This window comes from Festucalex cinctus, chromosome 1, assembly GCF_051991245.1.
Source record: "Festucalex cinctus isolate MCC-2025b chromosome 1, RoL_Fcin_1.0, whole genome shotgun sequence".
NCBI lineage: Eukaryota > Metazoa > Chordata > Actinopteri > Syngnathiformes > Syngnathidae > Festucalex > Festucalex cinctus.
In genome coordinates this window covers 37,198,046-37,218,626 of record NC_135411.1, presented here as the reverse complement: position 1 = coordinate 37,218,626, position 20,581 = coordinate 37,198,046, and the positions used below count along the sequence as shown (strand labels likewise).

At 43.5% G+C, this 20,581-nt stretch overlaps 1 protein-coding gene across 1 annotated transcript in view; it reads right to left on the bottom strand.

The window, feature by feature from the left end:
* Positions 1 to 3,113, bottom strand: part of LOC144026888 (syntaxin-binding protein 4) — a 44,087-nt gene extending 40,974 nt beyond the window's left edge. The window contains exons 1-2 of the mRNA XM_077533984.1: positions 2,648 to 3,113; positions 284 to 357 (exon numbers count right to left, since the gene is read on the bottom strand). Coding sequence (XP_077390110.1) covers positions 284 to 357; positions 2,648 to 2,694 — 121 coding nt within the window. The 5' untranslated portion in view covers positions 2,695 to 3,113. The remainder of the gene's footprint in view (positions 1 to 283; positions 358 to 2,647) is intronic.
* Positions 3,114 to 20,581: the final 17,468 nt, after the last annotated feature.

The following is a 20,581-nucleotide window of genomic DNA, read 5'->3' as shown; positions in this document are numbered from 1 at the left end:
ACTTACCCAAGTGTATGTGAATTTTCAAGCACAACTGTACCTAAATATTTACTTGCTATTTTAATTTCACACTTTTGCAGGCCAGATTTTCCATAATCAAACAGGTAACATTAGCACAACTTTCCCAAATAGAAAAATAATATTATTAACCACTAGTCGACACCATACTTTGAATAGCATTGTGGAATAATGAGGTGGACAAATGTACAGTGTGTCACAAGCGATTTATGTTTTCGGTTTGGATACACACATCTTGTAACTCTTCAGTGATGTCAGTACTCACCTAAGCCATTCTCGCAATCTGTGAAGTCCATGGAATGAACTGTTCTGTCTACACCATATGGACCCATGAGTGTCCTAGTTGAAGAAGAAAAGGGGGGAAAATAAGTGCATGAATAATACATTTGCTGGAAAATGATCTAAGAAATCATATTTTTACCAGTGGGGACAGAAGCAACATGAAAACATTTGAGTTATTGATTTGCAAGTGTTAAGGAAGAATAAAAGGAAGGCAATAAAACTGATTTACAGGATGCGTTATCATAAATGCTGGGAATTCTTTATGATTTGAGGTACATAAATGTCCTATAGGTAGTCATGACATGACCACCTCTCTGTCACACATCTTCACAGTACGTTCATCTTTTTTGGCCTCGTGTTCAAGCAGTGATATATTTCTTACAAAAACAAAAAACATTTTCTGTGTGACTGCCAGAAGCATGACAAGGGGAATTATCAATATTTCAGCTGCAGAGGGTTCATAACAAGCAGTTTGATCCTCCCACGGCTGGCTGTGAAACAGTGAGGCTAATTGAGGACACAATGAAATGGCAACTGAAACTTTATGTTAAGAAGCATCGCTTTCCTTAACGAAGAAGCAACAAATTATACAGTGAGACCTTTAAAGTCAAAACCCTGAGGCTTAGAATTCAACCCCCAGAAATGTTGGAAATTTTGGCTATGAATTAGCACAAAAAGTCAGTGTTGAAACCGCCATCATGTGTGATGTCCTGTACTGAAGCACTGTAAGTCTCGGTGCAGAAAGCAGAGGCATGAGGATGAAATCTGAGTGTTTTGCTTTTTCCTTGGCTTTTTGTTGATTTTGGGCAATGGCAATAGGGAAAAAAAGCACTAGCATTAATAGTACAATATATGAGGCAAATTAGGTTTAACTTGATTAACAAGTAATGATGTATAATAGTGATGATGGAGTTTTACTGCTTTGAATGCAATTCTGCTAAATACACACATACTGTAAGATCTGGTGTAGACTGTACACTGGATATTATTCTTTTTTTTTTTCTCACAATCTTCATCTCATTCTTTTAACCGTGTTTAAATTGGACTACGTGTATATATAGTTTATTTGTCCATTTAGGCCCATGTATTGTTAATTTAGTTTTAATTGTATACTCATCATGTTATAATTTAAAACTGCCTTAGCCTACTGTTGTTAGTAAAGGTTTGATAATAAGCCATACAGTTAACCATTGAATGGACTGTGTCAAAGCACAAGTAGAAATATATTTTCCTTTTTAGAGTATGAATTAAATCCTTTGCACCACCAGCCGATGAATACAACCCCATTAGCTGTATTGAAATATTTTTCTGCATTAAAGTAAAGGAGTCTATCTGTCCATTTTTTAAATTGTTTACACAGTTGAGATGCAATGTAAACTAGGCTGCAAAATGATAGACACATAGTGGAATTGACAATTAGATAGGCTATCAAATGTGTTTCTGGTTCTTGCCACCTGTTTTTTCTCAACTTCATCCATGCAGATGATTAGCCACATATAGTCCGTGATCAACATAAAAGACTGCAGCCCTTTTGAAAAGGGGCTGTAGTCTTTTTTTTTTGCTTCACATTTCTCAGTGAAGAGCAATTTCCAGAATGTTGATGTTTAGACCGATTTATCTTTTTAATCTGTTTTGAGGTAGGTCTATAATTCTAGACACATTAGTTCATTATAATCATATAGCTCCTCTCAGTGTCATACTTACAGTGTATGGAAATATATCAAATAAAACATTATTACCGAAAACCGGCCTGCCAACTAAAATCCATTAGTCACGCACATCTTGACTAAAACGGCTTGGTGATGGTTGCACTGTGGCCTCAGTGATAGTCCGGTTAACTTTTTTTTTGGACATTTCCAAACATACCAGACAATGATTTTAATCCACAAAACGGCTTTTACTGACAAGGCAGAGTAAATCCACCCAGATCTCGTTGCGCACGGCGGCTGGGCGAGTATATAGACGACAGATGGAAGAGTTCAACCTTGACAGAAGCAAAGAGGAAAGAACGAGGAGCCAAGCTGCTGTTTTTACATGTTGTTCTCAAATCCCCCAAATAATAACATCTACACAGAACGGATCATTTTCGAAAATAGAAAGCGAGGTGTAGAGTCAGCTCACTGGTTTTAGAAGCAAGCAAAAATACACATACATTTTTCTGATTCAAGTATTAGTTTTAAATATAAATAGTTAATGTCTGGTCTTCTGTTTGTTTAACAAGAGAACTATATAGCCTATCTCTGCTACCATGGAAACAAAGACGCAGTTGTTTATCAAAAGTGTATCCACAAAAGTGCGCGCATTGTTTCAGATGACCACTTATTCCCCCCCCCCGTTCATTGCTCACCTGCTAATGATGACAGCTCCTTTATACATAACGGAAAAGGTTGGCATCTTGTCATGGAGCCAGTTTCTCCGCCAGAACGGACGCGCGGACGGGTAAGTGTGTCGAGCAGAGCTTCCCCCGCCTCAGCCTCCGACCAGCCGCCGCATGATGATACGCGCGCGTCTGCACAGGCTGCCTCTATTTTCCGGTAAACCACCGTCGCCGTCGCCGTCGCTGTTTACATCTCCCACCTTCAACCGAACATTTAATCTCTTACGTAATTTAAAAGTCGCCGAAAATTAAAAAAAAAAAAAAAAAAAAAAGGGCAGAGAAGATCCGAGACTGTGAAATATCCTGGCGCTGTCCCCGTCAGCTTAATGCCTGTTGGACGTAAAGGGCAGTTTGTTGCCAACAGCTGAAGTAGTAGGAGGTAGCGACATTCGAGTCAGTCCTCCAACACAATACGACCACATATAGGTCCTTTTGGAGGACTTGTTGTGCCATTCACCCCCACCGTGAGATACTATTCAATGCTGTGCAGTAGCTGCTCAACCATGCTGGTTACTTGACACTGTATTTCATATCAGTTTTTATTGAAATAGTATTCTTTGTAGGGAAATAGAAAAAAAGAAAAACAATGACATTTTATCTAAATTATATCTATATATGCTATTGTAGAAAAATCTGTTGGATAAAATGCAAAAGCAATGAATGGTTGGCAAGGTCATATTTTGAATTTATTGAATGAAGGATTGTTATGACCCATTATTTCATCCTAATTCAACAATTTATATATGTATGTATGTATCAGGGTTATTATAGTTTTTGAAATTTGTCATTATTTCGTTTTGAGTTTTGTTGTTTAAATTTAGTTTTAATTAGTGTTCAGGGAGGTTCTGATAGTTTTTATTAGTTTTAGTCATTTAATAAAGGCTTACTTTTAGTTAGTATTAGTTTTAGTTTAAAAAAAATGTCTATTACTTGTGTGCAATATTTTAATAAAACAAAAACAAAAACATGGGAGTGACGTCATCTGAAGGTGCTTTTCTATTGGCTGCTGTTAGACGACATGAGTTGTGTGACACACTTTCAAACGTCCTTATTCCGGTTAATACCAAAATAAATCGGGGCTCTGGGTGGAGGAGTGGAACCGCCACTTGCCTTCGGTGCTGGTTGGCGTGGGTTTGCTTCCCCACCTCAGAGACTGTGTAAGTTTGTGTGAGTGAGTAGAAAAAATAAATAATATCAAAATAAATCTGCTTAAAATCAGTTAAAAATCATCCCAAAAGGCTCATGCATTAAATTATTTACCAAAGACTAAAACGAAGGACATTTTTGCTATAATTATAGTTAGTTTTAGTTAATTTTGTAAACATAAAATGTAGTTTCAGTTAGTTATTGTTTTTATTTTATCTAGTTAACTAAATTCCATCCATCCATTTTCTTAACCGCTTACTCCTCACAAGGGTAGCGGGGACACTGGAGCCTATCCCAGCCGGCTTCAGGCAGTAGGCGGGGTACACCCAGAACTGGATGCCTGCCAATTGCAGGAGTTAACTAAATTCCATCCATCCATTTTCTTGACCGCTTATTCCTCACAAGGGTCGCGGGGGGTGCTGGCGCCTATCTCAGCTGGCCCTGGGCAGTAGGCGGGGGACACCCTGGACTGGTTGCCAACCAATCGCAGGGCACACAGAGACGAACAACCATCCACACTCACACGCACACCTAGGGACAATTCGGAGCGGCCAATTAACCTGCCATGCATGTCTTTGGAATGTGGGAGGAGACCCGAGTACCCGGAGAAGACCCACGCGGGCACGGGGAGAACATGCAAACTCCACCCAGGAAGGTCCGAGCCTGGACTCGAACCGGAGACCTCAGAACTGGGAAGCGGACGTGCTAACCACTCGTCTACCGTGCCGCCCAGTTAACTAAATTGTTTTTTGAATTTTAGTTTTTTCATTATAGTTAACTAAAATAACGGTGGTATGTACGTAGTACGTACGTACGTACGTATGTATGTATGTATGTAACAGTTATTGCTGCAGATAAAAATGTAACATATGGACTATACAGTCAGATTTTGATTTGCAAACCATATTAAGAAAAAAGAAATGTAGGACAGTCATGCTAATGTTATATAATTATTGCACTTGGATAAACTCACACCCCCTCTTGCAGGCTAGAATCCAACTATTGAACTCATCAGTGAGCCAAGCCAAGAAACAACAATCATGTGCTTAGTATTTAATCATCCGATTCTGAATAGATGTTGAAATATTGACTTGCCAATTCTGTCAAGTTTCCGACAAAACCACTCGCCCTGGGCTTCCTAATTCATTAAAACACAGATTATTCATTTGGTTCATTTCATGAGAAAAAAAAATCCAAGACCATGGAATACCACATCAGATGTAATCCGTAGTCTATAACTGGATGATAAGAAATCAGATCAGCTTGTCAACTGTGAGAGAACCAAATCATGCATGCCTGGCTAGACCAAGAGGCATGATAATTAAAAGGGAAAAACATGATTAATTAAAGCTGTTTAAAAGTCCTTAATCAAAGGGATGAGAAAAAAAGGAAAAGTTGTCAACCTGGATTCAAAAGCATTTACACTCGGGACTGACTTCACTTCTTTTGGCAGCCTATTCCATTTGTGCACATCATAAGCTAAATGCAGCTTCACCATGTTTGCTTCGAACTCTGGGTTCCACTAGTTGGTCCACTAGTTATTGATCTCATAGCCCTGCTGGGTTTGTACTCAATCAGCATTTCTTGACTATATTAAGGTACTCCAGCTCCTGCACACAGCTCCAAAATATGTGTATGATGGCAGGGAAAAAGGGACCTGAGAAAAGAATACAACATTGGGCCTCACAACTTCAATGTTGCAAACTGACCTTTTGCAAAAGCCCCGCTCGCATCAGTGGATGCTCCCGGGTCTGACATCCTTCTGGAATGTAAATTAATGTAAATAAATGTACCAGTGTCATGGGGGATGTGAGTGGTTGAGGGATGAGGGATGTGGGCCCAAATGCACGGAAGTAAGGCAGTGAGACAGGACTGAAGTGCAATATGTGGAAATTTAATGAAACACAGGCAAAAAGGTGAACAAACAACCATGACTAGATGGGTGTGAACAGGATGTAACTGGACTGGGCCTGACATAACGTAGTTGGACTGGACAGGTTGTCATGACTAGACTGGTCGCCGTGACTGGGTAGGATTGGACATAATTGTCGTGACTAGATTGGTTGCCAGGACAGGATTCAACAGTGCCAGTCCAGAGAGCGTTTCGGATGCAACACAGACTCCCACGGGACTCACGCTGGGTGAGCTGGAATCATGGGTTTGATTGAGACTGCCGCGGCAGAGGCGAAGAGGCTTGACAAGGCTGCCACTGCAGAGACGAAGAGGGCAGAGGCGAAGAGCCCAAGGACTGCAGCGGCTGAGCCGACGAGGACCAGAGACTGGCTTCCGTGGAGAGGTGACAGGGACATGAAGCTGCCGTGGAGCCGGGACGGGACTTGAGTCTGCTGCTTCCAACGAGCATGTGCCTCCTGCTGGGTCCTTAATTGGTGGGGGCATTCTATCATGGGAGACGTGAGTGGTTGAGGCACGGTGGACCCAAATGTAGGGAAGTAAGGCAGTGAGACAGGACTGAAGTGCAATATGTGGAACTTTAATGAAACATAGGAAAAAAGGTGCACCGACAACCATGACTGGATGGGCATGGTCAGGAAATAACTGATCTGGGCCTGACATAGCGTAGTTGGACTGGACAGGTTGTCGTGACTAGACTGGTCGCCGTGACTGGGTAGGATTGGACATAATTGTCGTGACTAGATTGGTTGCCAGGACAGGACTGGACGTTGCGACGAGACAGGACGTGGCAACTGGACAGGACTGATGGACTGGTCGTTGTGACTGTACAGGAGGTGACTGTGGGGTATCTGTCTGCAAGGGGTATCTCTTATGCAAGACTCTGTAGCTAGTTAGTTATTATATAAGGCATCAGTTTTATTCATTATCTGAATTGACCAGTCAAATCACTTCACATAAATAAATAAATAAATATACATATAGAACGCGCTCAGAATCCACACCCGTGACATCACAGGTGATTAAACTTCATTTTCTCTGTGCTTGTATATGGCTTTATAAAAGTAATATGTCTACTGCCATTGTTTTACAGCCTACAATGGACGAAGGCCCTGGACCCTCAACCCAACAGGCTAACCCTGATCATCTGTGGGCCCTTCTGGACTGCCGAGTTGGTCGGTTGCATTAGTGGAGTTACCTTGACACCGAAAGATGAATGATTGATTTAATATCTTTCTGTTCTGATGTCTTGCGGGTGAAGCACGACAGCTGACGCAACAGTGGAAGGGCAGCGTTACATATCTGAGCCGTACCTCTCCAGAGGAGCGGATCCTTTGAACTACTGGGACTCTAGGGCAGCCGTTTATCCCCATCTTGCTGAGTTGTCGAAGATGTACTTACATATGCCTGCCACCTTGGTGCTATGTTAAAGAATCTTCTCCAAAGCTGAGGAGGTCATCAGCAAAAAGAGGCACCGACTGAAACCAAATAGATAATTTTGTTTTTAAATAAAAATGTATGAAACACCCAAGTCCCCAGTGTCACAAGCATTCTATCAGTTTCCCATTGCACAAGCATTCAGTTTTTCATTTAAATCTGACACAACAGATTTTTTTATACATCCGCAAACAAAGGTAGTACCCCCGTCGGGAGGCGAACCCACATCGTCTGCACCGCAGGCAAGCGACGTAACCACCTTGTTGTTTTAGTGACACTTGGCCCTTTTATTGAATGTAAACACAGTATTATTTTGTCCAGCAGATGTCACCACACTGATTTGTGTCAAATGCCTCGAAGCACTGAACCATTTCAACACATTTGCTTCAGTGGTACAGAAAGCAGTGGTGGAGCAGTGTCGTGACTCACCACACTGATTCATGGCAAATGCTTCCTGACACTGAACAATTTTGAGACATTACTTCATATTGATTCATTGCTTCAGAAAGATTCAGTTTCTCTATCACTTGTAAAAAAGCTAGACAAAGCGATAGCAAGACATGGTGCAACGATAGAAGATGACACTAACACACAATGGACGGACGTGGAATGACAGGAAACAAGGGACTAAATACACCAACACTAAATTACATAATGAGACACACCTGTGCAAGACACAAGTGGCTAAGGGCACTGATTGGTTGACACACAAGGAAGTGCAGGCAAACACAGGTGGACCTGATAGAGCTTGACAAGACAGGGGAAGGACACAAGGACAACATAACAAAAGAGAGATCATGATAGACTATAGCCTGGTTCACATGGCAAGATTTTAAAATTCACGGCCGATTTCCAATCTTTGACAGACACCACACGTGAAGAGAAAAAAATCACGGGAGTTCCAGTTTTGAACCTACCGTGTGTGTTGTGTGGCCACACCGCACAATCAACACACCACACACGAGCAGAGTTCATTCAAGAATGTGACGGGAAGTCTCGCAAAACCTCTCGAGATTAAACGTGGCTTCCGAGTCGTCAACATGAGTCGATCCTGGTTTTCAGACGAAAAAGCGGCATAAAAAGAAAAGGTGTCGTTTAATTAACCCTTAGGTGTTATTGTGACGGGAGGCACGGTAGTCGAGTGGTTAGCACGTCCGCTTCCCAGTTCTGAGGTCTCCGGTTCGAGTCCAGGCTCGGACCTTCCTGGGTGGAGTTTGCATGTTCTCCCCGTGCCTGCGTGGGTCTTCTCCGGGTACTCCGGTCTCCTCCCACATTCCAAAGACATGCATGGCAGGTTAATTGAATGCTCCGAATTGTCCCTAGGTGTGCGTGTGAGTGTGGATGGTTGTTCGTCTCTGTGTGCCCTGCGATTGGTTGGCAACCAGTCCAGGGTGTCCCCCGCCTACTGCCCAGAGCCAGCTGAGATAGGCGCCAGCAGCCCCCGCGACCCTTGTGAGGAATAAGCGGTCAAGAAAATGGATGGATGGATGGATGTTATTGTGACCCGTTTTGGGCTTTTTGATGGTTCTGACCAAGTCATTTCAAAATAAGATAATGCCCAGGGGTGTTGTACTTTATCAAAATAGTAGAAATGTTGCTTTTATTTTGCGAAAAACTGGAATGGAAACTCAGCTACTGTGACACAGACGTTTGAAAGTTGCCACTATGGAACTTCAAGTCAACTGTTTAAGGATTTGATGGCAAGAGGGAAGAAGGTATGAGAATGTCAACTGGTTTTAGTGGGCAAAGTATGATAGTGCCTAGGAAGCGAGGGAAGATGTTGGATGAGGTAGTGACCTGTGTGGAGGGTCCGAGAGGATTTTGCCTGTCCTTGTCTTGGTTCTTGAAGTGTGCAAGTTCTCAGGACTGGGTATGAGGGAACAGATTTTTTTTTTTTTGCAGCCCCAACTGTCCGTTGCAGTCAGATTCAGTCCTTTAATGTGTATGTATCAACGGCTGCAATTGGCTGGCAACCAGTTCTGGGTGTACTCTGCCTACTGCCTGAAGCCGGCTGGGATTGTCTCCAGCACCCCCGCAACTCTTGTGAGGAGTAAATGGTCAAGAAAATGGATGGATGGATGGATGGATGGATGGATGGATGGATGGATCAATGGCTAACCATCACAATGCTATAGGCTTAGCATGGACCACGCTCCCTGCCAGGCTTAGAAGGTTGGCCTCCCAGGCACTCTGAAGCCGATCAAAAAAAGGGCATCTCCAAAGCCAGCAGATCACATTCTGAAAGGATCGCCAACCGCAATCAAAGGCCGTGAGGGCAGTTGACCTTACCGTGACATGCCCTTCCCAGCCCATGAAATGCAACGAGCAGCGCCCTCCGACATTTACCAGTCAAGATGAGCTAAAGTGCATCCACAGTAATGGCAAAGTTGTCAGATCTTCCTTGTGATTTCTCGGTCAGGTATTTTCAGGATGCCGATATTTATCTTCGAAGCAAGCAGAGGGGCTTTACATTTTTTAGTGAAGGGTATCTTCACTGGGCACGGTGGAATGTGGTTAGTACGTGCTGAGGACGCAAGATTGAGTCCAGGCTTCGGCCTTCCTGGGTGGAGTTTGCATGTTCTCCCCGTGCCCGCGTGGGTCTTCTCCGGGTACTCCGGTCTCCTCCCACATTCTAAAGACATGCATGGCAGCTTAATTGGGCGCTCTGAATTGTCCCTAGGTGTTATTGTGTGTGTGAGTGGTTGTTCGTCTCTGTGTGCCCTGCAATTGGCTAGCAACCAGTTCAGGGTGTGCCCCGCCTACTGCCCGAAGCCAGCTGAGATAGGCTCCAGCACCCCCACGACCCTTGTGAGGAGTAAGCGGTTAAGAAAATGGATGGATGGTATCTTCACTCCCTCACCATGCAATTTTGCCCAAAAACAAAGTAAATACACATCGCTCTCTGCTGCTACAGAAAAAACTCTGAGGAAAAATCTCACTTCGACCGATTGTCAGCAAAACCGAAGTTTTTGGAGATTGTTCCTGTCAAGCAGGGTAAGAATGAATTTATATTACCTTTATATTAATGGTAAATAGTGAGTCAACAAACGCCTAGAAGGTTAGCTACCCGCTATCGTTAGCCTTATGTAAGGCTGATACTTGCACAATGTTGTGGCACGAATTGGCACGACTCGAGTCTTGCCAATTCCAGTGCGCAAACTAGTCGTAAAGTGGCGGGAAGTGTGCGTAAACCTGTCATGACCGCGTGCCATGTCGGGGCAAAAATTTTTCAAAATTTTTGTCACGACAAAATTTCGCGACCGGGTCGTTAACTATGCGCAAACTGTTCGTGAACTCTTCAGGACGATGCAGTAAGGATGCGCGTCAGTGCGTGGCAGCGTGCGCCATGCCACGACTGTCATGAAGTGCCACGAATAGAGGTTGGGGAGGCCCCCTTTTTATATGGCGTGCCCAAGTCGGCACGACACCGTCCGAATTGCGCGAACTCGTCGTGTAAATGTGAAAGTGCGTAAACTATGCACAAATTATGCGTGAACTCATCGTGCCAGTTCGTGTCAATTTGGACACGAATGGTCACGCATTTGTGAACTTGTCGTGAACTATGCGTGAACTAGTCGTGAACAGTGCGGGAACAGTGCGGAAACTAGGGGTGGGACAAAAAACCGATTCGACCGAACCATCGTTCGTCAAGGGGAGCTAAACGACCGTATCGGTAGCAGACTTGTCAACCGATACAAAATCCGCCGGGAATCCTTAGATACATCGCTTGTAAAGCTCTGGACCGGATATCGCCTGGCTGTGAATCGGTTGCGAGTGAGACTTTATAGTTTTCATAACAATAGCAAGAGTTCTGCACCGTCGACTTGTTTTGTTTACGTTTCAGGAGCAGCACTATTCAAGCTACTTCCGTGTTTACAGAGAACTAGCAAAGTTGCGCTCAGAGACGCTTCATTCCCCGGATGTTGTAAACATAATGCAAAGACATTACGCACCTTTTTTTTTTTTTGGCACACCGTCACAACGAGTGACAACATCAACTGAAGACAGTAGCAGAAGCCGGTGCCGTACATCTCGGTATTTCCCATGGCTATCGAGTCCTCTCGGTGCACTTGTATGTCCCAGGCCGGCGTTGGTACTGCGCGCGAGCCAAAAGAATAACTCCGTGACGATCCAATGCATGGATTCAAACGACACAGGTATGTCCCACAGCCAACACACCAGCTAAGCTGAAAGCACACTGCAAGTATCTCATTTCTCAGTTTGTGGCTCCCTGTCAATGTACACAACTAGTATGAGCAGCAGATAGGAGAACTGAGACGTGCCCGCAATTACGTCATCAAACTCAAAATGAACGACAGCCCAAAAAAACAACAACAACAAAAACATGAATAGTTGTGATTCCGTGGTCAGCATCGTGTCTCAGATTTAAAAAAAAGAAAAAAAATGTCATACATTAACCAAAAATGAATGTGATGGCAAAAGAAAAACAAAAATTGTTAAAAACAAAAGTTGTTGATAAAAAGGGAAGGGCACTTTTGGAAATATTTTTGGATATATTACGTGGTTAAAATGTGTTTGATAGATTTATTGTTCCATAAGGTGGCTTCATATTTCTTTTGGCTGGACGGTAGGTTTATTTCATGTCTTAAATTTACGTTTCTGAAATACTTCACACTGTGCACATATTCTGTTTAATTGTGTTGGTCTTTTTAAAGGTTAAATATTTATATTTCAAATTGAATTATCAGCCTTTTGTTTTCCTGATCCTTATTTTGAAAAAAAAAACAAAACAAAAAAAAAACAATTATAACTGTCAATAGACTAATACATATTTAAACTGATACATTTTTCAGTCATATCACCCAGCCCTTTGTTGCGGCCTATTTAAATAATTGATTCAATATATAAAAATATAGAAGACATTTATGTTGTTGTTTTTTTAACACATTTGTAGATACTGTAAAAATTTGTGGTGTTTTAAGATTAATGTATACAAGCAACAAATGTCACTAAGTTTTGAATATTGAAATGAATCGTATCGATGTCATGAAGTGGGGGTGCTGGAGGCAGGACCCAAATGCAGGGGGCAACAAAAAACCGGGCAAGGCAGGGATGCAGGTAAAAAAAAGGGGTTTAATTAACAAAAAGGCAAACGAGGTACTCTGTGACTAAAACAACAAGGTCGAAAACACACAAGGCATGGCATGGCATGGAACACAGGGACAACAACAGGCACAACAGGTACTATGACTCCACAAGAACCGAACGAAAAACAGGTGACTAAATACACACAGGCTAATGACAATGACTAGACACAGCTGGGCAAGACACAAGTGGCAAGGGAAGCTGATTGGTGGATACACTGGGAAGGGAAGACACACTCAGGTGTACGTGGTTTGACATAACGGGACAAGGGAAGAAACAAGGAACACATGACAAACGACCCAAAACACCAAAAGACAACAAAAACCCACTCCCACAAAACCAAAACATGACATAACCCCCCCCTCAAGGGACGGCTTCCAGACGTCCAACATAAGTCCAAAAACAAGGGCGGGCGGAAGGGGGCACGGAGGTGGGAACACGGCCCACCCATCCGTCCCAGACAAAAAGCAGTTCAGGAGGGCGTCCTTGACGCCCGACAAGACAGTCCCAGCGGGGCCAGTCAGGAGGGCGTCCTCGATGCCCGACAAGGAGCAGAGGTGGCGGCGGGGTGTTCGCCGCCAGATGAGGAGCAGGAGGCGGCCGCTGGCCGGGCGCCGCCGGAACTGGTGCAGGCGATGGCGGCCGCTGGCCGGGCGCCGCCGGAACTGGTGCAGGCGATGGCGGCCGCTGGCCGGGCGCCGCCGGAACTGGTGCAGGCGATGGCGGCCGCTGGCCGGGCGCCGCCGGAATTGGTGCAGGCGATGGCGGCCGCTGGCCGGGCGCCGCCGGAACTGGTGCAGGCGATGGCGGCCGCTGGCCGGGCGCCGCCGGAACTGGTGCAGGCGATGGCGGCCGCTGGCCGGGCGCCGCCGGAACTGGTGCAGGCGGTGGCGGCCGCAATCCATGCGGCGCCTGACGAGGAACAGGAGGTGGCGGCCGCAATCCATGCGCCGCCTGACGAGGAACAGGAGGCGGCGGCCCAGGCGAAGCGGCCAGGGGCTGCGGCGGCGGCCCAGGCGAGGCGGCCAGGGGCTGCGGCGGCAGCGGCCCAGGCGAAGCGGCCAGGGGCTGCGGCGGCAGCGGCCCAGGCGAAGCGGCCAGGGGCTGCGGCGGCAGCGGCACAGGCGAAGCGGCCAGGGGCTGCGGCGGCAGCGGCACAGGCGAAGCGGCCAGGGGCTGCGGCGGCAGCGGCACAGGCGAAGCGGCCAGGGGCTGCGGCGGCAGCAGACAAGGTTCAGGGGCGAGAGGCTGCAGCAGACGAGGTTCAGGGGCGAGAGGCTGCAGCAGACGAGGTTCAGGGACTTGAGGCCTGTCTGACCCGTCACTACTGACGCCACGGACCAAAGCCAGTACCTTTTTAAGCCCGGCAATGGCTCGGTCGCAGGCCTCAAGCCCCTCCTTCTCCCAGGGCTCCCATTCCGCCATTGCCCCCGCTGGGTCCAGTTCTGGTGGAGTCATTCTGTCATGAAGTGGGGGTGCTGGAGGCAGGACCCAAATGCAGGGGGCAACAAAAAACCGGGCAAGGCAGGGAAGCTGATTGGTGGATACACTGGGAAGGGAAGACACACTCAGGTGGACGTGGTTTGACATAACGGGACAAGGGAAGAAACAAGGAACACATGACAAACGACCCAAAACACCAAAAGACAACAAAAACCCACTCCCACAAAACCAAAACATGACAATCGAATCGAAAATCGAATCGTTTCCAAACTTAATCGAACCGTATCGAACCGTTCTGTTCTGAAAGATAATCGTTTTTCAATCGAATCGCAACCTGTGTATCGAGATACATATCGAATCGGCTTCATGTCAGAGATTCCCACCCTTAGCGGAAACCTCCCAGTTCGTGCCCCAAAATGGCACGACTTGCCACAACAAGATCGTGGCCAAAAGTTGTGCATGTGTCAGCCTTGCATAAGGCTAAAAACAACAATGGAGAACATTACCATATTGAGGGAAACAAAGTTTGATCCAGCGCAGACATTTTTCGTAGTTGTTTGAGGGTTTAGCCTTGAGTACACCATTGTTATTCATTTATTCTTCCCTTTGGAACTCAGACCAGCTATAAGTGCAACTTTGCAGATATTAACTGGATTGTACACATTCATGCTTCCTATTGGATAGAGTGGTTAACTTTTTGTCCTGTTTGCCTGATTAGGGAAATTCCATCACCTCGTTTAAGACCGTTCCTCTTTAGCTGATTTTTCTTTTTTTTTTCCTTTTTTTCTTGTATCCTGTTTCATACTACAATACAGTTTTGCTTCATTTTAAGAAATTAAATGTGCACATAATCAAATACTGAGTATGTACTGTGTGTGTGTTTTAACAATGTATATTAACCCCTAAGCTGGAAAAAAAAACACCCTCACAACTATTCAAGTGCAGCATCCTTCTTTTTAATGACTGATTTTCCTTCCCGCCCACCTAATTTTGGACTGCTTCAAAAAAAAAATTCATTTTTCTTTTTTATTTTTTTTTTGTCTTCCGGGACTTCTGGGATCCGTCCCTTGGGGGGGGACTGTCATGGTTTGGGTTGGGTTTAGTTTGATTTTTGTTGTCTTTGTCCTCAAGTCTCTTTAGTTAGTCATGATCTGTGTTTTGTGCTGTCGTGTCCTTGTGTGTCTTCCTTGTCTTGTCAAGCATTGTCATGTCTCCCTGTGGTTGCCTGGCCTTCCTCGTCTGTCAATGTCAATCAGTGCCCAAGGCCACGTGTGTCTTGCTCAGGTGTGTCTTGGTGGCTCCTAATGTGGCATAATGTTGACATAAAGGGCAACCAGTCAGATGCAGAGGTGGGTAGTAACGAGTTACATTTACTCCGTTACATGTACTTGAGTAACTTTTTTTTTTTTTTTACTTCTAAGAGTAGTTTTACCACACAATACTTTTTACTTTTACTTGAGTAGATGTGTGAAGAAGGATCGCTACTCTTACGCCTCTATATTTAGCTACACTAAAGTTGTTACTTTTTTTCTCTCCTTTATTTCGTTCATTATCTTTACCAGAGACGCCACATGACTGCATTTCACCAATCAGACGTAGCAACAATAATCACATGACGACTCCTTCCCTTAACATTCTACCAATCACACGTAACAATACAGTCACATGACCACAGGCGGCGGAAACGCTGGCCGCATTTGGAACATGACGTCAGCGGGAGAGGACGAAGCCGAACACCCATGACCTCATATAATTAGCATGTTTACCTGACACGCCGTGCGGAATAACAGCTTTATAATGCGGTGTCTTACGTGTCTGCCGAGACAAACGGACATTTTGGCATATAAAAAGTCCACATCGAACCTGAGTTAACATGTCACGGTAAGTTTGACCTACATTCCCTTTTTGCTGTATTTAGGCAGGTATTTGTCTTAAGTGTTGAAAAGGACCTTTTCACATAGACTCTTTCGCAAACACTTTGTTTACTGTTGCCATAAACGAAACAGATGACGACACATGTTATATGGAGGCATGAATTGGCGGTAGCCACTAAGTGTCAAATTATTCACGTTAAAGATAGTTTTGGTAACAGATAAACACTTGACTCCATGTAATGCCAGAACCTGGTAAGAAAACATATCAACGTCTTATTCAATGTAGCAATGATAGCATTTGTAAACATAAAAGATTTAGGCTAAAAGGTAAAAGTTTCTAATTGTTCTGCTGGATGGGTATTAACAGAAATTTAGTGACCGCAATATTTTCAGGTGCACACTCAGATTTAATACATTAATCATCAGAAATCCTAGTCTAATATAATTAACTTGACTTTGCAAATTGAACTGAATGTGTGATTTCAATGACTTACTCGCCTGTAAACTCATAGCCTGATATTTTTTGTGTCAACAGAGGGTTCACCCCAACAAAATGAATGTTTTTGTCTGTCTGATTACATTGTTTTTAAAAAATAAATCAGACAATGTTCAAGCAGTTACTCAGTACTTGAGTATTCTTTTTATCGAATACTTTTTTAGTTCTACTTGAGTAAATTTTTTCATGACTACTTTTTACTTTTACTTGAGTAATATTATTTTGAAGTAATGCTACTCTTACAATTTTTGGCTACTCTACCCACCTCTGGTCAAATGACAACTGAATTTTGAACTTATGTCATTGCTCATGCGCAAACAACGGCGTTAAGCGCTAAGCTAGTCAGTGAATTACCTCTGATTTTAAGCCATCGCTAAAGCTTATGGTCATCAAAATTAATGAGGGAGCGGGACCAAGTAAGAAGACAAAAACATATCACTTTCATACGGAATGCGAGGTGGACTTTTTTTTTTTCCCCGCGATGTCATTTTCGAAGTGTGTTTGCCTCATCTGCCATCGCAATGCCGAAGAAGGGAAATGTGGAGCGGCATTTTTGGACTGTTCATGGAAAATACGACATCGACTTCCCGCCAAAAAGAGAGCTGAGAAAGAAAAAGGTGAAGGAACTAAAATCCGGACAGCAGTTATTTTTCACACAACATACTTCAAAAGCAAAAGCCACCACCGAAGCATCGTTACTCACTTCCTCACAGAGGAAAAGTACCCCAACATGAGGAAATGTGCTATCTCCTTTACTGCATTAATCGGCTCCACCTATTTATGTGAGTCAGCCTTTTCCTACATGAAGATTATTAAGCCCAAATACCGTTCCACCATGACTGATGAACATTTTGGAAGTGTGCTTGAGACTGGCTGTCAGCAGCTACTGTCCGGACTATGCATCCCTTACACAAAAAAAACAAACAAAAAAACAAAAATGCATCCTTTACAAAAAAATGTTAATAGTTAATTATTATGTGTTTTGCAATATTGGCTCACTCGGTTATGCAAGGTACATCAACATACATTGTACATACAAAGAATCCTCAATACATTCGACAATAATTAGATGTTTTGCATTTTTGTGGTGGATAGATCATTTTGACCTGGTCATTTTGTAATTAACTCGCATGCCTAAAAAGTGTGAGCACCCCTGCCGTAAGGCATAATTCCATCTTTGATGTCTGCCGTGGGATGTGATAATTTCTCATGAGTTCAATGTTGCCAGTACTGGCAGCCATGTCATTGAATGTGTATTTTACGCATGCGATACGTCACGATGATCACGTGAATGCCAGATACAGTACTTAACGCAAACATATTCATAAAATGTGCTATAAAATCATAATCGCTCAACATGAAATTGAATTTTTTTCAGGGAAGAGTTGAAATGAACCATTTCAAAGAATAGCTTTTAAGTTTTTCTGGTTAGAAAACGTTATTCTCTATCAAATCTGTTTTATGAATACATGGACTGGAATACATAATATCCGAGAAAACTGACATTAATTTCATGTAATTTCACATTAAGATATCTTGGTAGTGTGAAGACCAACAAGGAAAATAATATTACCATGGGCCTGTAACTTCAAGGGAGGAAAGGGAGTTAGTTGGACATGTTTCTGGGTTCAGAGGGATGTTAGGTGTGAAAGGGGGAAAAGAAAGTAGCTTGCTGCTGGTTGTGTAACAGTCACTTTTGTGTGCAGACATGACTTTCCTTTGTCCCCTCATCTCGTCATTTAGCATAACTACTAGGGATGTCACGATAAGGTCAATATCGTGATATCGCGATATTAAAACTGCCACAATATCGTCGTCGTCATGTTCACAATATTTAAAAGGAACACATTTGTTAAAAAAAAAAAAAAGTCATGTTGATTTCCATTTGTGCAGTTCTAGTACCCTCTAGTGGCTAGTTTATTAGTGCAATTTAATTTTCATTAGGGATGTTTTGGCCTTCTATGTTTAAAAAATATGCTAATTGTCAAAGGAAAGGGAACCGAATTTGCTTGTGAAGCAATCAATGTGTGCTTGCATTCGCAAGTAAGTGCCTCAATATTGTTATTAGAGATTGTATTATAAACATTGCTGTTATGTACAAAAGCACAATGTTGTGCTTTTTTTTGCTTTTTTTTTTTTTTTTTAGTATGAGCTCTTTTTTTTTTTACAATATTTGTAAATTTTTTAAATATCCCCAAGGCCCCCGCATTTTGGTGATAATTATCGTATAGTGACCTTCATATCATGATAATATCGTATCGTGGTGTTTGGATATCGTTACATCCCTAGTAACTACACAGCAAGTTATATTGTTATCGGGGGTATTAATGAATGAATTAGCAATATATTACTGGAATATGAAATTTGGTCCACATTGCATAGCACTGTGAAGAATCATTTTTTTGTATTCACATTTAGCATATCATATGTCATATATGTTTGGTTTGTTTGCACTTGTCATTTTCGGCTCCATTGCCATCCAAATGCTTTCTTTCCATGAGCTTTTGGTCTTACTTTGATCTGCCACTGGATTATGCAACATGAAATCCAACATTTAAAATAAATAAATAAATCTAATACCTCGAGAAGCTTAGGAGCCCTTCAAAGCCTCTTTGCTCTTTGCAACATATTTATTAAGTACTGAAGGGTGCTTGCTCTTAACAACACTGGCTCTTGGATTTTTTTATTTTTTTATTTTTTTTAGGCACATTGGTACAAGAGTGCCAAATGGCACTCGTGAGGCTTTCGGAAAGGCTCGTGAGTGTTTGCAGCTCTCAGTCAAAAAGAACCATCTATTGTTTCAGTGATAATTACTAACAGTAATATATATATATATATACATTGCACTTTTTTAGTGGAGGCAATGTGATAGTGAGATGCAGTATCTTAATCCTAGAAAAACAAGATTTGTCATAATTTATGGCAATCGTAATGCAGGACAACACTATGGGCCCCATTTTTTTAGCGTAGCATGCAGTCTAACTGTGCTTATGGGTGGAGTTTGTCTTTCTTTTAGTATTTTATATTAGACAGGTGTAGCTAGAAAGGGGTGTTTGCGTCATTGTGTGCTATTATGGGAAGGAATAAAGCTGACTCCCGGCCAATTGTAGTGACACCACTCATTTGCATAAAAATCAAGGAGGTACATATGGTGTGCTTGACATTGCAGAAGCAAATGAATCGTTAGGCTTGGAGAGATGAGATTGGGGCAAACATAGTGACTATGTTTACATGTAGTCAATATTCGGGTTAAGGTCAGAATTCCGGTTTGTGAAACAATCGAGGTAACGTGTTTACATGCGTGGTGGACCGAGTTACTCTCGTTTACATGGTCAATTCGTTCGATTGGAATATCCCGTTCGGAACTCCGGGCTCCTTGGTTTGCTCTCCGGCCGGTGGCCCCGCGGGACCCGGGGGCTGTCCCCTGGTGCCGCCGTGGCTTGGTGGGCTCTGGGGGGCTGTGCATCCATCCATTTTCTTAACGCTTATTCCTCACAAGGGTCACAGGGGGTGCTGGAGCCTATCCCAGCTGGCTTCGGGAGTAGGCAGGGCACACCCTGAACTGGTTGCCAGCTAATTGTAGGGCACACAGAGACAAACAACCACTCACACCCCCACACACACACACACACGCAATTCAGAGCGCCCAATTAACCTGCCAAGCATGTCTTTGGAATGTGGGAGGAGACCGGAGTACCCGGAGAAGACCCACGCAGGCACGGGGAGAACATGCAAACTCCACCCAGGAAGGCCGCAGCCTGGACTCGATCTTGCGTCCTCAGTACTGGGAGGCGGACGTGCTAACCAGTCATCCGCCGTGCTATCCACTCATCCACCGTGCCGCCCACCACACCATCATCTACTGAAATTCAAACAATTTGCTTCTCCCACTGGTCGCTGAAACGGTGGAGGCTGCTGTTTCATCTATCCTTCCTTCCCTTTAGTCTTTCCTCTGGACTCTTGAGGTCTCCCTAATTTTTTTTGGTATTTAGATGTTTCTGGGGTTAGTGAAAAATTATGGTTTTGTAACTCTGTGGGTAGTAGGTGGTGTTTGGTTAGTGCTGGATTTCACTTTGTTTCATCTTTCTTTTATTTCATCCTTCCGCTGGTCTCCTGACAATGTCATGACTGTGGCGGGACTCTGAAGTATCCGGTTAAGTTGAAGGGTATGGGATTTTTAACAGGTTTCAGGTAAATTAATGAGCACAAACTCACTCACTCACTCACTCACGCATGCACACACACACAAAGAGATTAATGATGATGACATGATGACTCTGTAAGAATGATGAATGAACAATACTGAGCTCTCTCATTTAAAAAAAGAAAATGGAGAGGATGTGCACAGCGAAAAACGAGGCGCCGTTCAATCAAGGTATTCCGAATGTGTTTATATGAGCAAGTATTCGGGTTATGAAAGGGGTATGCCAGGGCATATTCGGGTTATTGCGTGTTTACATGGCCTTACAAAACCCAAATATTGCCACTATT